A 19,698-nucleotide genomic window follows, 5' to 3' on the forward strand; every position below is an offset into this window, starting at 1 on the left:
TGCCATGAGGGGCTGAAAGGGAGACGCTCCCCTGCCAGGCTCCGGGAGGCTGGGGAGCCGCTGTGGGACACGCCGTTTAATAACATTCAAAGGCAAGTAGAAAAGCGTGGCAGAATTAGATCAGCGCAGTGTCAGCCTGCCAGGGGCTGGCTGCAGCTCTGGGTGTGCTGCCATGATCGTGACACCCTCATCTGCCACAAAAATCCCCCCGGCCCAGCAGCATGAGCTAGGGGCTGGCGAGGAAAGCTAAGGAAAAGCTTGCTAACTGCCCTGTCTTCACCCACTTTCTGTTCTTTCCCAGCAGGAGCTGGGACCAGTCGCTGACCTACTGAATTCCGCGGTCTGTTCGTGACCAGGGAGCAGGGCTGGGGGCACACCGGCAGCTTTTGTTAAGCACCCGTGGCTATTGCTGATCAATCCGTCCCCTTTCCTGCGACCCACGTTTCTCTGCTTGAAGGAAAATGAGGGGTTTTGGGTGTTAAAAACTGGGATCATCTTTTCCTGGAGGTTTCTGAACAGCTGTGTCTCAATCCAGCTGTGAGGTCCCTCCGACCCAGACGCACGGTGCTTCAGCCACATCTCCGCCTCCAGCGCTGCAGACATTTACCCCAAACAAGCAAACAAGATTTCCCAGCCACTGAACAGGGCAATGGAGAACCCAAAGGACTCCCAGGAGACTTATTCTTAACCTAGAAAATTCCAGGAAAAAAGTAAAATAAAATGTGTCTGTTCCCTAGACTGCAAAGCCCATGCCCCGGAACAAGAAGCAGTAAGTTGAAAGCTCACCAAGTACGTGACAGCGTAAGGATAATATACCACTTTCTCCCAGAAACCAAAAGCTATGAACACCAAGCTCCTCTGGCATGGCCTAATTTTATCATTTTAGACTTCACAATAAAGCACACAACTAACAGACAACCGCATGTTCCTCTCCACGTTCAAGTTTTATTGAAACTACAGAACTATTTTACACCCAAGCGGGGGGTAGACGGGGGAGTTATGACCACTTTGGTATCTCACGTACATTTAGAGAACCTGAGCACATAACAGTTTCGTATTTGAACAGTTTGTATACTCTCATCTTAATTCACAACACTCAAAACAAATGCTTTTTATTACTTTTAGTGACATAAAAACAGGTTCCACTCCTCCAACAACAGACCCACTTGCAGCATTTTGTCTGCCATGAACAGTATTTGCAAAAGGTGCTGGATTTTCTCTCCAGATTCCACAGTCCTCTTGTGGTTGTAGGACATTACGTAGTGACAACAACTCCAGCTTTTCTCTATATTCTCCACATCTCCCTCTACCCCTGCACGGACCTTATGGTAAATGATGCAGGTTCTGCTCAAGGAGTTTAAAAAAAAAGCTGTACTGTTTGCGTACTCACTCCGTACTCCATCAGTGCGATCAAACAAAAAGTCATTTTTGCTGCTTGTTTTCACAGCAGAGGCAATTGCTCACTAGGAACTATGTTAATGCAGTGAACCCATTTCGTGGAACTCCACTACTCAGGGCTATGGCAGGGAAATAACACTTGTAACCATCCCACCAGCAGTAACTGATGTCAGCTCAGCTCATGCCAAGCATATTGAAAGCAGCACGAGATGCTTATAACAGCAGGAAAGCCTTAAAAAGCTCTTGTACAAATCACTAAACATTATGGAAAAATGTTTGGGTTTAATAAAGCAGAACTCTTCGTCTAGCTCATGAACATGTACTTAATCTTTGGAAAAAAAAGAGCCTATCTATTTGTAGATAATCCACCTACAAGTCAGTACTATTCCTTACATCCCAAGTATCGCTGCAGTATATTAAGGTTTTCTTCAACTGCTCCATTCTCTGCATGTGGTATCAAAAAATTAAAGAAGTTTTTGGGCACACATCAAAAACCAAACAGCAGTCTTATGTGATGCTGCTAACCCATACTACTTCCAGATTTGTTTTTGAAAGGTTTAATACCTAACTCCAGAAGCTCTTCTGTGGCAATACTTTCCATGGTTCACATTAAACATGCAACTTGAAGTACCTCAGTGCATTACTGGTGCTTCCTCGCAGCTCAAGGAGCATGTCTGGAACACCTCAAGGCATAATCCCTTGGAATGATATGCCTTCGCACTCCCATCAATGCACAGGTGAAACTGAGAAGGGGAAAATATCAAATCACCCGGCACGATGGGGAGAAGACAGACAACACCCAGAGCTCTCCGTTCCGGCCACGCAGCCCAGCACAACTACAGACTGCTTAATAAGGCACTTGTTTAGAGAAGCAGGGAAAACCAGGCAGCACAAGCCAAACTACAGGATGTGGTTTCTTCTCCACTATTAACAGGCTTGCGTTTTCAAGGCCATTCAAGGTCCACTGACGTGCTTAGTAACAGCTGTAATATAAAGATCATATGTATGTGATTTAAACTCCTACTGACAGCCATCAGGTTTGCAAAAAGAGTAAAATCTGCTTCAGACAAAACCCAGGTTTTTGCAGAGATCAAACTGTATCCCTGGGTGTAATAAGATTTTATAGTTCGTACTTTATTCAACTAATGTCTTCTAGCATTCACTTACTACTACATCTGCAGCAGGATGAAAGTGAAGAGCTTTTACTCTCGATCAGATCTATAAACATGAAAAGAGAAACCACAAAAATAACTTACATCAACATATATACATAGAGTGATACCTCACCTGGTTTTCAGAGTAGAACACTGTAACGTAAGGTAAATATACAGCTTGCTTTCTTAAAATACTACTGAAGTCTTAAAAAAAGTAATAGTATCCAGGTCATCTTTAAAGACAGCAATTACAGCAGATGGATCAAGGGAATCTTAAAAAGGACATCCTTTTAAAAAGCCATATAAATTTTTTTAAAAAGGACCCCCTTTTTTCTTTTTTAATGACATAGAGCAAAAATTATTTACTCCTCCAACAAACAACATGAAAACCCAGGAAAAAATCCAAGTAGCCTCCAACTCCAACAGAGGAAATGGAGATAACTTCACAGCGGTAAGTGAGATGGGGAAACCGTTTGCCAAGGCATCAAAAATCTGCATCCAGAGTGAAAACGTTGTCCATTGTTTCTGCCATAACAGCAAAACGCTGATATTCCGAAACCCGCTTCTCAAAGAAATTTGTTTTTCCTTCCAGAGAAATATTCTCCATGAAATCAAAAGGATTTTCTGCATGAAAGACCTGGGGGAAGTAAACATTATTACACTGGTGATTCTGAAAGGGTAACAATGCTTAACAACAACAAGTGAAAGCCTTTCGAAGCAGATCATCCCTCCCTGTAATACGCTGCAGAATTTATGAGCACTTCTGTAAGCAATTTCAGTACTGTCACTCCACAGAAGTTTGGCGAAGTTAACCTGTGCAAGGTGCTTGTGAGCCTTCTAGGACTGCAGCACTTGAGCACAGCAGAAGCTTCCCATTACAAACCTGCAGAGCAGCTGGACAGAAACAATGGCCTAAATTGTTCTTGCTCTTTTAAATAGGGAAGCACATATATTAATGTTGTGGTTTCGGCTGTCACTCAATGAAAGTGCAAGTTCTAAGAAAGTGCTCTGTGCCGACAGCTTTCCTGGGCTGTTCTAGCAGGGCAGCATTTCTGGCAATTTCTTCTCTTACCTTTGAGAACCCAAGCTCCATTAGTAACCGGTCTGCGACAAATTCAATGTATTGTTTCATCAGAGTGCAATTCATTCCAATCAGACCTACAGGTAATGCCTCTGTTAGAAACTCCTGGAAGTTAAAATACAGATGACATTTAGAGAAATGAAATTTAGGATGGGAAAAGGAAAGAAGACACCTGTGTTTCACAGCAACACAATTTGTGATATTCCAGGCTCCCCAGGCAGTTGTCTGAATAAATAACTTGCATCACTAAACTCAACAAGTGTCTTCTGTTTTCAGTAGTTGCTTGTATCTTCCTTTATTTTTAGCATGTTTTTCTGGAAAAGGTACAAGAATTTTTTATTACTGCCCTCTTCCATTTCCCCCCCATAAGATCCCAAGCTTCAGAAAATGCTCGAGCTCCAAGTTCAATAAAACCTACACACCATACTAGTGGGAGCAGGAATAGATCCAGAAATCTCCAGTTTTCCTTGGTTTGCAGCCATTACGGAACAACAAATCAGAGAGGATAGGGATATATGAGCACTGAACTCAGCCATGGACGTGTTTAGGCACTGATGCAGGACCTGTCAGTGTCGTAAGGCAATGCTGGGGCATTCATCATCATCACACCAGTTAGATCACAACAGAAAAGAAAGGGTAAATTACAGTCCTGCCAAACGCTCAGCAATGCAGAAACCTGGAGATGGGTAGGACTTTCTGTGAAAGAACAGCAATTCTGAAAACACAGCACCAAGTTCAAACACGTGGCCAGAACAGACCTTGTGCTCTCACAGGGGACAAACAGGTCTGTGCATGAGCAGGGAGAGACAAACATCCTGAAAGGACAGAGGTAAACAAACTCTTCTCTAAGAGAGAATCCTTTATTCTTTTTTTGTCATTAAGGAGGAAAGCAGCCTGCCAGCTTCAGCTTCTCACAGTTACTTGGCAACTGCATCAGAAAGTCTCTGCCTTTTCTTGTCACATTTAAGGAAGAGGGAAAGGATGGTGTAACGCATCAGGGATCCAAGCATTACATATGGAATTTCAGAAGTTAGAAGTTAGTTTGTTTATTTTTTGCACATACAGTTCCTCCCGTGCTGCTCCCCACGCTGTCCTAGCCAGGCTTACCTGTTCAATTTCAACAGCGTTAACGATGATCTCCCGGACCCTCTCTTCTGACGGTCTGTTCACTAAATAATGGAACATTAGACAAGCAAAATCACAGTGTAGGCCCTGAAATAACAGAGAACAACAACAAAAAGACAGTTTTTCCCTCCTTCACATAGTTTACTCTTACTTAGAGGCAGCCTCATTCAGGTTTAAGCTTCCTAGCCTCTTGCTTCTTGACAGTCTCAATGTTACTGCGTGTAGCTGACCCATAAGGGCACTTCTGGTTTACAGCACAGACACTAACATCTAAATCCAATACATGCAAAAGTTAACAATCAGCATACACCTTCCTCCAGTCCTCTCTGGTAATAGTTTGGGAGCCCCTCTACGGCTAAGGATTCTCTGCTAAGCCCTGCTCGGTTCCTGCCTCTCACCAGAGATGCTTTTGCAGAAAGACTCCTACACATCAGGACCTGCAAAAGTATGGCAGTCGTTTTAAACCATTTATCTGTTCTCTACTTCGAGATACCTGTACAGAAATAATTATTTTAAGTTTTTAGTAGCTTCCCTTGCTTCTCCTTACAGCATTTTCAATAAAGTAGATTCGGATTAGAGTCATCACATCCAAGATTAACAAATCGTCTCCCCACACAACATGCAGTTAGTGTGAAGGATTTGCTACCACAACATCCACAGATTTGTGGTATTTAAGGTTACTGTGCCTCAATTCAATCCGCCGGGCACAAGCCTTTATGTTTCACCCAGCCATCCTGCACAGGGCCCAACGAATTGCAGTCACTCCAAAGGAGCACTGGGGTACCCTGCCTCTCCCCCTGAGAGCACGGTGCTGAAAACATGGGCACCGTGAGGGTACACTCAAAGTGAGACCCAGTCAGAGTGACTTGGCAGGCTACGGGCAACAGAACCCGGTGCTACCATTAACAAGGGCAAAAACAAAGCCAAGAAGCAAAAACTTTTTCGGTAAGGCTGTGAAACCCTTATGCTTCAGGTCATGGAAGAGCCCTGAAGCACTGTAATTCGGGAAATACTCCCCTGCTAGGGACAGCACTAGCTGCTGGCTGCAGGGCCTCCCAGGGCATCATCCAGGGCAGCATCACCAGCGGGATGCAAAAGGTGACTGGCTTCAGCACGCTCTGCTTCCAGCAGCTTGGCACCTCTAAGAATCAGAGATGCAGCAGCTCAGAGAGCCTGGGAACAGAGCCCGCAGCTCAAAAACCACACTGAGCATTAACCATTTATCTGTTCAGGTGTACAGCTCATGCTGTGGTTTTCCAGTGTAGATTCTTTCACTGCCACTTCTTTTGTAACAGCATTTCCTGTTTTTTGATGCAGGTGTTGTGTGCACCCTGCCTTACTCTTCACAAGTAACAGCTATGCAGGTGGAAATGTGCCAGTGAAGCCCCAAAACCCCTACATCTTTCTGTGCCCAACACTGCAGAGAAGTACAGTTACACTGCCGTAAAGGGGAACATACATCCCATCCATCTGCAAGTCACCTTTCTAAGAAGTACATCCTCTTCTGAATGGATCGGCTCGTGATGACTCACGGAAACAGAAGACACAAGGAGATCAGGGCTGAAGAATTGTTTGGTTGTTGTTTTTTTTTTTACCAGTCATAGCATTTCTCCAACAAATGCCTTTTAAATTAAAGGCATCTCACAAGATGCCTCCTTTCAAATGAGCTTATCTAAGCCATTGAGTTTACTTCCATTACGGTAGAGGTCTTTATTCTTTTAGACCACCTGTGATAAGTTCGACCATTAGCATGTTTATACTGTAAATAAAACTGCTCTTGCAGCTTTTTCAGTGCTGACGGTGCCCTGTTGTGCAGGGCCTTGCAGGCAGCCCTCAGCCACAAGGAACTGCTGCCAACTGGCAGACAGCAGTCCAGGAAACAGTGAAAAGAAAGGGCACTTGTGGGGACATGACCTGCCACGTTCAGCGTGCTGACAGCCCTCAGACACATCGCATTTTCAGCTAAAGAGCACTCCCATCGGATGCAGACCCGTAGCTGCTCCCTTCCAGAAGACCCTAGCCCTGTGAAGTACCACAAGCAGATGGAGGGGAACAATTGCTGCTGTTTCTGCAGCAGCCCATCCACAGCTGGCCAGATGATGGGTGCAGGTGGCTGGCTGCAAGCCCTGGTACCTGTAACTATGGGGAGAGATGGGGAGTGGGACAAGGAGGCCGCTTGAACCTGACTGAAGCAGTTACACCAGAGAAAAGCTCAGAGCTGCATGCTACCTAGGTCCTTGCCCAGCAGGCGCACGCTTGCAGGCCATGCAATTCCACGCCAGTGCTTGGGCAGCCTCCCTTCATGGCACGGGAAAACAGGTGAGGAAACAAACATCCCCTTCCCTTGATCCATATTTCTGGTCACGTTATGAACTGGGGTATTGCTGCTCTTTCCTTTAAAAGCAGGTATTTCTGCTGAGGGACATAGCAGCACCTTGGCTTTAAGTTTGTTAGTAACTCATATCCCAGATGTGCTTCTTTCCCCTTTTTAAACACATGCTGGGAATAGCCTGATCCTTCACAGGCATCCCAACTTCCTGGTCTGTGCAGTTCCTTTATCAGGCTGTAGAAAGAACCGGCTATCAGAGAACACACTCAGACTTCTGCCACCTCCTTACCCTCCTGCAGTGCCAGCATTAGAAGGGCTCTGTCACACCCAGAATTGCATCCCCTACTCGCTGCTGGATTCTCTTTTGGACTGGTTCCTGCCCAACCACTGCCTCTGCCCCCACTCACCTGCTGTGTCCCCTTTCTGCTCTTCGGCTTCCTTCCGCACCTACCTGCCACCACAGATGTGACCTGCTCTAGCGAAAGTATGGGACCTTTAGGAATAAAGTTCTGCCCTTCCCCATGAGACTCGCTTTCCTTCCCAGCCAGCATGTAGGATGTGACACGTTACCTCATCTCTGCTGATGAGTTCATTGGAGAAAGTCAGTCCAGGCATCAGGCCCCTCTTCTTCAGCCAAAATATAGCAGCGAACGAGCCCGAGAAGAAGATGCCTTCAACTGCAGCAAAGGCAACAACTCTCTCACCTGTTTAACGCAACACATTTTCAGTTAGACATGAAAGGGCGCGCTGCCAGTCAGCAGGAGCAGCATGTGCATCAGCCAGCCTGATGCTGGAGGGGAGGTATCCGCACTGCAGCACCAGGTGCTGTGCCCGACCACATCCTTCAGCAGACCCCGAGGCACAGAGGTCAACACTCGCAACGGCACGGAACCACAGGCAAGCCCAGCAGAACAGAAGAACCTGAGCACGCACTGAAACTGCCACAAAAAACTCAGAAGGGAAGGAACAAAAAAGTGGCCAAAGATACTACTACTGCTTTGTCTCTTTCTCCTAAGAGGCAGGGCAATGGCTGTGTAACTAACATACGGAACTGGGAGAAGCCTGTCTCCCGTAAAATAAACGAACAGAAAACCCTGCACCCAGTCACAAACAACTACCCGTATCCCACCTTTCGTCCAAGGAAATCACAGCATTACAGGTCCAAGGAAATCACAGCATTACAGGTCCCAGTTCTCCCTGTTCTCTACAGGAATGTGTTTCTTCAGACTACGAGACCATCTGACTGCTTGCTGAAGACATGTCACTGCATGTACCCTATTTTAAACACCTCCAAAAGTTCCCCGAGTGTATTCCAACATTAAGAGGTTTTGCATTAAATGCTGGTGCCTTTTCCCAGTGAGAACTGCGTAGATTTTTGTTTAAAATAATAATAATAATAATCCCCAAAATTCCAGATGTCGCACTTCCTCAAGCAAGATGCAAATGCCATCTGCTGGCTTATCTGAAGAAATTCACGTTAGGAGAAAAACATGAAGAGCAACACGTAAAAGTACCGCAGAAGCTACTAAGGAAAGAATTTATATGACAACACCAAAAACCTCCTAAGTTAGTTCCACCCAGGAGGGGAGGAAGACTGGTCATACAATTTAACCAAGCACAATACCGAACACCAATGTTTTTTACCACATTCCACCTGACTAACGATCACATAAATGAGTTATGCTGAAACAAAATCTCCTGTCAGCAGCACCACGTAATGTTTGCACAGGCTGGGAGGCCAAGAGTCCGCCGAACAAACACAGCAGCTGAGCCCTTGGCGTAAGAAAGCAGCCGAAGCTACGAAGACCCTGCTGAAAGGCCAGTCTGGAAGGAAACACTAAGTAAGTATGCTGCTTTCACGTAACGTATCTCATAATGCATAATTTTAAGGCCTGGGCTTGCAGAATGTTTTACATTTGGATAATTTTCTCAGTAAGATGGAAAATACAGAAGAGTAGAAACATCCTTTAAAAAAAAATAGTATAGGATGCATAAAGTTTGGAGGGAAGGACAAAAAAAAAAGAAAGAAAAGGACAGACACAGCTTTTTCAGTTAGGAAACCTGATTCCCTGAAGAGGATGTTTCTGTTAGAAAATTCACCAGAGTCTGCCTATTATTCATTGCAGCTACAGCGGTCCCTTAGGGCCAACACTGTAAGCTGAAGGCAGAACACTGGAAAGGATGTCCTCCGACCATGCTGAGGGAAGCTTAACCAGCTCTGAGGTGAGATACAGTAGCTGGAAGCCTGGTCACAACAGCAAGCCAGAAATGCTAGACAGAGATGATTCTTGAATCTTTTTTTGCCCAGACTCGGTTACCATGTTGGAAAAAAGGCTAACATCACGCACAAATTTGTGTACATGAACATGCACGCAAAAAAAGCCTGGACTTGCAAGGCTTCAGCTGTCCAGTTCTGAACGCTGGAGGACAAAATGGGAACCAACTGGAAGAGACTATCGAAAGTCCTAGAAAACAAGACCCACCAGCAAAACCTGAAGAAGCCAGGGTTGTTTGGCATGAAGAAAACAGAAAGAGAAACCCACACGCGCTTTTCATTGTGTGATTCCAGCGGGCGCTGCCATTAATGTATAGTTCTATCTGAAGATGAAAACATAAATGCTCACCCAAAGCTAATTCTAGCTCTTTAGTCAAACCACAGCCACTACGCCATCTGTGGAGCATTTCATTTCGCATTTCAGGGGTGCAGCTCAGTCCCGTACGATTACTTTGTGCCATACAACAGAAACAAGTTCTTAAGAAGATACGCACCAAAAGTGGATTCTCTGTCTTCAGCCCACTTCAGAGCCCAGTCTGCCTTCTTCTTGACACAAGGCATTGTTTCTATAGCATTAAATAAGAAATCCCTGTAGAAGAAAACAAAAAAAAAAGACATCAGAATAATTATGCGAAGAAGGGATTTATGTAAATCTCTCCTGGTTGTCTCCACCAGGCCGTGGAACCCACTGTGCTAGGCTCTGAACTGACCCAAGTAAGAATTCCTACCCCGAAGGGCTGACCATCTCTGGGAACCAGAGCGCGGGGAGGCAGACGTGCAGAAAATGGCGTAGCCAAGGCCTCAGAGGAGGTGAGCTGCAGAGATGGAAGCGCACTCAGACTTCCTACCCCTGGGTGTCCGTCCACTGCACCACGCTGACTCTCAGATTTCAAGCCAGATGGCAGCCAGTTCCTCCGCAAGGAGATACAGCTCATCTCTCCCGACACCACAGAAGGAACCGGACAACTGCCACCAGCGCAGGCTCTGTCCCCATGCTGAAGACCTGAAGGAAAACCTCGCAGCCCTCCCGCAAGCCCTGTGCTGTGGGGTTGCAGGACACTGTTGCACCACACGGGATGCCACGGTGGGAAACCAAGCCCTGCCCGACCATCACCACGGTGGAATCTCTGAGGGAAAATACTTCTTTTCTAGAGTATTTTCATTCAGAGTAGGCAGACCTCCAGATAACAAAGGTGATGAAGCTCTCCAAAAAAGACTTATTTACTTTAAAAATAAGTAGCTCAAGTAGCACTGACAATAAACAAGCCAAAAATACATTGATTAGCATAGGGCACAAACACCAGTTGGATCAGCAGCCCTAGATTTCCAGAGGCATATCCTTTGCTGATGCAATAGCAGGCACCACAGGAGCACAGGAACTACAGGGAGCCTGTCTGATGCTTAACGACGTTCCACACAGGCCGTACCTCTTGCAGTCACAACTTCACAAAAATATTAACCAGCCTTCTGAGCACTCCCATGGCAGTTCCTTGACTGATAATACTTCCCTCCATTTTGGGGGCCAGGAGTGCAGGCTTGGAAAGCTTTAAGCGATCCCCTAGTAAGTCAGGGTGAAACAGAAGGCAGCTGCTGCTGCCCAACCAGGGTGCCACTGGGCTAGAGAAAAGATTTCCCAGGGGTTGGTAGCACATTCAGAGGCTTACCTTTTCTCAGGGTCTTTGATGTAAGTGTCTATAAGCAAGCTGTACATTTCCGAGTGAACGTTCTCAATGAGAATCTGAAAGCCATAGAAACAGCGAGCTTCTGGGATCTGCACCTCCTGGCTAAAGCGTGCCACCTACCAACACCAAAAAGCATGACAGTGAGCACAGTAAAACCAGTCACATGCGACAGTTCTTTAAGCCCACTAGGAGAGACAATAAATCTCTACCACGCCGAAAGGATGGGAGCAGTTCAGCCCTACTTTATGAACAGGTATGTCAATAGCATAGGTGTGGTGCTGAAGCAAATAGAGAAAGCTAGCTGGAAGTAAACACATCTGCTCTGCTTGTCGTGTAGACAACAGCAGTGAAGCGTGGTGGCGCACACACACAGGAAGGAAAGAGCAAAATACCGCAGTAGTGAAAACCTCACACTGAACGAAGCCTCACTTTCTGTTCATCGTTAAAAAAATAAACAGTATGATGTAAGACGTGTTTTGGAGCAACATGATTTGGAGTCCTGCTGACAGCAGTTGATCTAACATAACTCAGACAGCTCTCCCAGCAAAACCAGCTGCTTATTTCCCTTGGCAAAGGTGAGGTGATGGGAAGTAAATATACACATTAACATGAGAAAAAAGGAAAAGGCAATAGCTAATAAAATGAGTCAGTATTCAAGCTGTAAAGCTTTCTCACCAGGTTTTCGTTTACAATTCCATCGCTGGCTGCAAAAAAGGCCAGAACGTGAGAGATAAAGTATTTTTCATCTGCTTTTAGCTTGTTCCAGTGAGGAAGGTCCTTTGATAAATCAACCTAATAAAGGAAAAAAAAAAAAAGCACATTATCACCATTTTGTGCTTGTTATTCTGTAAGAACAAAAGCAGCCTAGAGAAACGTTTGAGGCAGAGCTTTGGCATTGGCTTTGAAATCTCTGCACACGGAGAATTTAAATATGTGTGAACACAAAGCACAGTGGACGTACTGCAGTACTGCTGTCTCCCTCTGCAACGCTAACACCCTGTGTTTGCTTTGCAGTGTACACTTTTGTAACGTGGAATAAAAATAGTATCTATTGAATTATAAATAAATCAGATTTCAGGAAGCATCGGTATCTTAACGGCACGAGTATGAACACATTAATAAGAAGAGCTCACTCTGAGACATTTAAAAACTCTACTAGAAATAAATGCTGGTGTTGAAAGAAACCTAGACCCGGGGATGCCAAAAGATGCACTGAGGGCACTTTTGCCTTTGACAGGTGTTCAGCCTCCATCCTGCCCGAGAACAGCATCGGGCAAATGCCAGGCAACTGCTCCCACCTGTCACACTTCGCCCTAGCCACAGTACAAAACCACAAGAGATCCTTTGCACTGGCCTTTTTTCTTTGTTTGTTTGTTTTGAGGGATTTCTGAAACACAGCAGCTGTTAAGTAGGGCCAGATGTGAAAACTACAATGAGGCTAAAAAAACTTTTGTACGTGTATGTGTGTCTGCGTTATTTACATACAAATAGATGTGTGTGCTCATGCATAAACACACGCGCATACAAACCGATTTTACAACTTTCCAACTCATTTGGAAATGTGCTGACAGATGGTAGGACAGCGGAAGAAGGAACCAGTGATGTGGTAAAAGAGCAAGGCTCATCAGGCAGGAGTCTGAATGCTTTGTAACTATTTAAATCCACCTTTTTTGACACAGGGCAGCTTACCTCCCCAGCAGGTGATGGAATAACACTTGTAAAGACAGCTACTCGCTGCCATCCCAGGATGCTTTCTGGTCTATTTAGAGTCCGTCACCGCTCAGCAATTGCAGACCACTGCTCACAAATGAGCAAAGACTGCAGAAGCTCTGCGTTGGAACAAGCTGGTCACCTGGCAGGTAATTTCCCTAGATCCATGCAAATTCAGAAACCTCCATTGCTGCAAGTGTAGCGAGCTGAGTACGGCTCAGGCCTGGCCAACCAGCCACCTCAGGGAAAATGAGACGGCCTGACTCCCAGTTTGCATCGTAACATGGTGACAAGCATCTAACTGGGGTGCTCAGGAGTAAATTATATGCATTTTTAGCAAGTTTCCCTGATTGTCACCATCTTTCTGGAAAACAGGTGCCTGGTATTAAGGAGCAGCATTCTCATGAAATTGCTCAGAACATTTTTCAAGGGCAAGGAGGTAGCTTCAGGTACAGAGACCACAGCAGGGTAAGAGCCACCTGACAGAGATTCCCCCTACAACCAGGGAAGTGCCCCAGGACACAATTCTACCTCGTCCTAAACCAAACACCTAAGAGAGGTCAGCTGAATCACCTGACGGAAGCAGCTTTCTTTCCACTGTCCACAAAGGGAGTCCTGCTCTGCTGCAGGGACCTGACGATACATAAAATTAACTGCAACCCACACAAAACACAAGCCAGCAGCAGGGCTAGGAATGAAAATCCAGAACCACGAATATTGTGCAAACCCACTGCCCCAGAGCTCACCTCCTCCGCCGTCCAAAAGGAGGCCTGGGCCTGTTTGTACATTTTCCATATGTCCGGGTACTGGATGGGGAAGATGACGAAGCGGCGGGGGTTTTTTCTGAGAAGAGGCTCCTCGTGAGGTTTCAAGCCGTTTTCAACAGCACTCGAAGAGCTCTGAGGATAAAGCACAGTCCTGGTTAAGGCTGCCCTTACGGACTCCCTGCTTTCCGCTGCGCCCCAAAGATACAGCTCGAAACCACCCGTATCACGCGCTCACCTGTCCCCCAGGGGTGGCCACATCACCCTCGCCTGGGTTACTCTCCCCTCTGCCCTCCATCCGTGCCCCTGCTCGGGCTGCCTTGCCGCCCGGCTCTGCCCTGCTCCGCTCACGCTAGCTGTCCTCCCGCCAGCCGCACCGGTGCCAGGAAGCGTCTGGCACCTGAGTGCAAAAGAAAAGGGCTCTCCGTGGTGCCAGGAGGAAATCACGGCTGCACCCGCGCCGCCGTCGAACAAAGAGAGCGCGCTGCCTGCCCGCTCCTCGGCGCCCGCCTCCACGGCCACCTCGGCTGGGTCCCTTCGCATCGCCAGCCTCGCGGACATCCTTCTTACAGACCGCTCTTTCAGGGCCTCCAGCTGGGGGACACCAGCTCCCTGCCCGACGTGCCACCCAGCACCTGCTGGAGACGAGCCGTCACCAAGAGCTGTGAGGACGGACGGCGTGCTGCAGCCTCCCCAGGAGCCGCTGGCTCACGGTTATCCCGGGGTTAGCTGGCAGGACGCCTTCCTGGGGCGGTTCCGAGATCCTCCTGGCACTGCTGGGGAGGATAACTAACAGCAGGCACTACGTGAGGCTTTATAGTGCAGCAGGGAAGGGGAGCAAAATGTTTTGTTTTTTTTTTTTTTAAAATCATTGCTTCTACCTTCCCTGGAGGTGCCAAAGTCCCTTCCCCACCCAGCCTGCACGTAACCACTCACATGCTAAAAAGTAATCCTTTCCCTCCACCTGGAAAATAATAAAATGATTTATTTGGCTGTACCAGTGCTACCCACATTCAAAAACAAATCCACACACCCACTGCAAAGCAGATTCCAAAAGAAAACACTTTAATTAAGAAGCCCATTCTGCCTTAGCTTTACCAGCTTATTAGATTTTTAAATATTGTTTAATTACCCAAGACAAATTTCCAAGCACCACCTTGCAGTCTCTGCTGACTATCACAAGAGTGCAAGACCCTCCGCATCGCTCAGGAAGCAGAGATGGTTGCAGCAGCCGACCCGAAAGCGTCGCGGGGGAGAACCGGGGCGCTGCAGGGGCCGCTCTGCGCCTCGGCGCGACGTCCTCAGGGCCGGCCCCACCGCCGGCGCTCCCACCTGCTGCTGCAACCGGCTGGCACCCTTGCAGCAGGAAACACTGCGAGAGCCTCCCTTGCTAGCCCAATGATTTCCTGAGCAAAAACCTTCTGTGCTGCCCGGGGGCTGTCCCCACATATTTGTTTTAGACTAATAGGACGGACTAGCAGTTCCTAACGCTAGCCCTGATGCTCCCGAGCCGTTCAAAAACCAGCACGCAGGGCGCGTCATGTAGGAAGATAACCTGGAGAACACTTCTGGTGTACAGAAGTGAAGGGGAGCACAGAAAGAGCAAGTGGAAGTTCCAGTGTGGCAGGAAAAGCGGAGGCTAGCAGAGAGGCAAGGAGTTCTGGTGACTTTCCCCACCGCCTCCAACAGCTGCCATCCACAGACCGTAGATGGAGCGGTCAACGTGCCAGAAATACCGTCAAAACACGGTTCAGAGAGGCGTAACAGAAGAAGAAGAATGAAGCAGCGTATCCAGCCTGGAGAGAACCAGCTGCAGGAAAGCAGCAGGACGGCTTCCAGCAGCCAAAGGCTCAGAGCGATGGCATGACCCTGCGAAGGACCACAGTGCAGAACTGGAAAGTGATACCAGTTTAAAAAATAATAATTTTTGAAAGAGTAAGAAAGAGTTATCCCACAAAGAATATACCATGCTGGCAGCTCCCTCCCAATCCACCTCCCGCACCACCTAAGCCCTGCTGGGGATGGAGAGGAGTTCTGCACACATGCTCCATCTCTGAGCTCACAGGCAGGCAACGCCTGGCTGTCACACGGTGCCGTCTCTCTCAGTTCTGTGTTTCACCCCTCCAGGTAAAAATTGTATCAGAGTAACACTTGCTTCCTAGCCAGCTTCGTAACTTGGTGCATTCCGTGGTACAACGCGGCTGGAAATTCTTGGAAGATCCTCCTCTATTTCAGTTCCTGAGGTACAGCACGTGCTGACCACAGCCAGGGCTCCAGGGCAGCCGTCACCTTGCACCGCAGGAGCACGGCGCAGTCCTGGTCCTGCCTTCCTGGCCCGGGGAAACCAGCAGAGCTCACGGCGCTGGGGGAGGTAACATTCACAAGGTCTGTACACTTCTGCTTCCTTTCGGCATCCTGTTCTTTTCCTTCATCTCCAGCAGGTGTACGAAACACTCTGCACGTGCCGTAAGAACGAGGAGCATCCAGGCTCACAGTCAGAAGGCGCTGCTTGCTGCTCAGGTACCAAGAGCCAAGCACACAGCACAGGCAAGGCAGGAAGGTGCGGTCCCACCCCTGCTCAGGCAGGGTCAGCCACTGTACGCTGCTCAGGACCGTAGCCAGTCAGCATTTCAGTATTTCCAACGATGGAGACTCCACAACCTCTCTGCATAACCTGTGCCAGTGTTTGATCACCTGAATAGCACAAAGTGTTTTCTTAGTGTGAAGACGGAAACCTGCTGTACTTCAGCTTGTGCCCGCTGCCTCGTGTCCTGTCACTAGCACCACTGAGAAGAGTCTGGCTCCGTCTCCTTTATTCTCTCCATGAAGCTGAACAGTCCCAGCCCCTCTTCGTGTGACAGAGACCCCAGTCTCTCAACCCTCAACTCTTCGTGTTGAGCGACCCCAGTCGCTCAACCATCAGCCCTTCGCTGGACAAACACCGGTATTTCATATTCCTGTTGTTCTGCAACTGCTAGAAACAAATGCTGCTGTTGAGGTCAATAAACCCAACAAAGAACTAAGACTGCCTAGTGGCACTGAAGCTCTTTACTTGAGTTTCAAATGCAGCAAACTAGGAAACAACTAATATTTATACACACATAAAATTCCTACCCTGCAGCAACAGTTGTTGGGCTCTGCGTGCAAATACCTCAGCTACGTGCTCTGCATCGCTTACAGCAAAGGATGAAAAATAAAAGCACCGGCAGGGCTGGCACTGCGATACGGCACAGGCCATGTCTGCAAAAACCCTCGGGATGTGTAAGGAAGGATGGATGTGATAAGAAGGATGGATGTGAAAGAAAGGATGGATGTGTAAGGAAGGATGGGTGTGTAAGGAAGGATGGGTGTGTAAGGAAGGATGGATGTGTAAGGAAGGATGGATGTGAAAGGAAGGATGGGTGTGTAAGGAAGGATGACTTTTTCCACACTGCCACGTAGGTTGTGAGCTCCCAAAAGCTTCAGGCCAGCAGCTGAGGATTTGCTAGCAGTGAAACTGGGTTTCCCTGACCAGAAGATCCCCTGCACTCCAGGGAGAGACAACTTTGGCCCGAATGGTGGATGAGGAGCGCAGCACCCGCTGGTTCTGCTCGCCAGAAGGAAGAGCACAGGTCTGTTTGTCTCTGGCAAGCCAGTGCATGTCCATCTACGTTACGGCTACAACACGCCAATGTTTAAAGGGAAAACAGAAAAGTATTTTTCAGGTTTGTCCACAAACTCGAGTCCTGCTGAAACACAAAGATCGTGGGGGCTTCTCCACAGCAAACAGCCTTCGGCCCCGCACGCCTCGGGCCCGGCGCTGCTCTGAGGGCTCCGGGGGGCTCTCAGCCCCCTCCCGGCCCACGGGGGCGACGAGGAGAGGCCCCCGAGGCCCCCCCGGGGCCCTTCCTCCCACCGCGGGGTGCCCGAGGGAAGAGGACGACGCAGCGCGCCCGGCCCCGGGGCCCCACCGCCCGCCCGCGGCCCGGCCTTACCCGCTGCGGCCCGGCCGCCTCCCGCAGCGCCGCCGTGCCCCGGCTCTCCCCCATGGCCCCGCCGTGTGGGCCGCAGCGGCAGCTGACGGGAGGCCGGCCCTCCGCCGGGGCGGAGCACGGCTGGGGACACCGCCTCGCCTCGCCTCAGCCCGGCCCGGCCCCGCGGTGGGCCCGGGGAGAGGCCCCCGGGAGCGGGGGAAGGCACCGCGGCCCCGTTTGGGGCCGGAGGGAGGCGAGGCAGGGCCTGGCTGCCCGGCCCCGGGGCTGTGTTGTTAACAAAGAGCGGTCGCACAGACACACGGCACCTCTGGAAGCAGAGGGACAAATAAATAAATAAATAAATAAATAAAAAAAAAAAAAAAAAAACCACAAAGCTCCCGAGGCCGGAGCTGGCTGCAGGCCCACACCTGCGACACAAAAATAGAGGCAGAAACCTGATTGGGCAGGGCAGTGGCTGTTCTTGTTAAAAAAAAATAAATAAAATAGAGAAAATCCCAGCCAAGCTGCTGAGAGACGATAGCGGAAGATAAAGTAGCGGAGGGAGTTAACTGGTTTGCTACAACCACACGTAGTAGTGGCAGCTGGCACTGATATTAGTGTGTCTATTAGGGGATAAAAGTGAACGTGGTGGAAGTATATGAAAAACTCCAACTTAAGTAAGAAAAAGATTACACCTTTGAATCCATCCTAAGCTAATACAGACCTCAGAATACCTGCCATTAACTATGTAATGGATGTAGGTGTAGTGCAAAGCTGCTTACCACCTGTAACACACTCCTGTCCCTTTCCCTGGACTTGCTTGCACTGGCCTGTGAGTGTAAGCAGGGCCTGTGGAAGTACTACTAACATGTTTCCATCATTTATTGCAAATCACTTCTAGAAGCCGAAATTTCTGCAAGAGAGTAGCAGCTGGAGTTGGTTTCCTCTTCCTTCCCCAGGGCCAGGCTGGCCACAGCAGTTTCCTGTAGGCACACAGGTCATTCATCAAAACTGAATAGTGTGTAGGAGGAGGGGAAAAAAAAAAAGGCAGAAGAAGAAAAGCCCCACCTCATGCAGGAGGGCCTGGTTTCTCACGAAAGTTTGAGAGCAGAGACAAATGTGAAAGCCAAACATCAAGAGAAGTTTATGAGCACCCAAGACATTCAACCAACATAAAACTAGCACTGAGCCACTCTGTAAAGGTAGAGAAACGCCAGGAGAGCAGGAGGGAGTCACTTGAGGAGGAGGACGACGATGACTTGGAGGTCTGATGTTCCTCAGCAGAGAAGTCACAGCCATGGCACCATCCCTGCTACTGCTGCCCAGTGCTCGAGTCCAAGCACCAGCCAAACCCAGAGCCACAGAAAGGTATACGTGCAGTTGAGCTTCAACTGATCTGTGTACCATTTTCAAGACAGTTAACCATACCTTTGTCAGTTTCTGTCATGATTTTTTTTTAAAGCATCTGAGAAATTTCACAGCCACCACAGAGTAGCTGAGAACACGTAACAAGCATGAGAAAATAGTCTTATACTAACATCTGGTTACCTAACTACTGCTCTTTTTGAGTCAGACTTAAAAGTTTTATTCCCCAAACGTACCCACACGTTGCTTAATATACACGTTCAACAGTTCTGTTCTTCCACATACTGCGTGTCTTCGGGTTCCATTTCTTGGCCCAGAGCAAATAATTAGAGAAGGGCTAATTTAGAGCAAACCCAGCTGACCCATTAACACCGACAAATTACATTGGTGAGTACAATGTGGCGTGCTAATGGCCCAGGAACTCATGCATCCCTCTCAAAAAAACCTCAAGCATACTGATCATACTATTTTATAACATCGACCTGCCTATGAGTCATCCTAGTCCTCTGCCCCTAACCTTGTCAGGTTATGGCTGCTACCTCAAAATTCCTCAGATGAAGGACTGACTGTCTGAGTATTTGAAAAAGTGTAAGAAATACCACAAATTCATGTAATTAACGATAGAAAGGACTTCAAGTATTGGAGGATAATTTCTTAAAGACACACGATCCCTTTTACACATACACAGTAAATGTCTATTTACATAGTGCCTGAAAATTACGATGTAGAGGGAAAAACACAGCAAAGGAAACATACCATCAAAGAGTGAAGGCTTAACAGAACAGCAGTTGGCTTTTCTTGCATCCCCACAAAAATGCCCCAGCTTCCATTAACTGTTTTATATAAAGTTAATTACATAATA

At 47.9% G+C, this 19,698-nt stretch overlaps 1 protein-coding gene across 1 annotated transcript; it reads right to left on the minus strand.

Moving 5' to 3' along the window:
- Positions 1-925: 925 nt before the first annotated feature.
- RRM2B (ribonucleotide reductase regulatory TP53 inducible subunit M2B) lies at positions 926-17,760 on the minus strand. The gene is made up of 9 exons (XM_048068696.2): positions 17,493-17,760; positions 13,501-13,653; positions 11,720-11,836; positions 11,027-11,160; positions 9,857-9,951; positions 7,658-7,791; positions 4,741-4,845; positions 3,625-3,738; positions 926-3,189 (listed from the first exon to the last, which is right to left on the minus strand). Exons 1-9 carry the CDS (start codon positions 17,544-17,546, stop codon positions 3,037-3,039), a joined length of 1,059 nt encoding a protein of 352 aa, XP_047924653.1. The 5' UTR covers positions 17,547-17,760; the 3' UTR covers positions 926-3,036.
- Between the last annotated feature and the right edge of the window lie 1,938 nt (positions 17,761-19,698).

Source organism: Anser cygnoides, chromosome 2 (genome assembly GCF_040182565.1).
Source record: "Anser cygnoides isolate HZ-2024a breed goose chromosome 2, Taihu_goose_T2T_genome, whole genome shotgun sequence".
Classification (NCBI taxonomy): domain Eukaryota; kingdom Metazoa; phylum Chordata; class Aves; order Anseriformes; family Anatidae; genus Anser; species Anser cygnoides.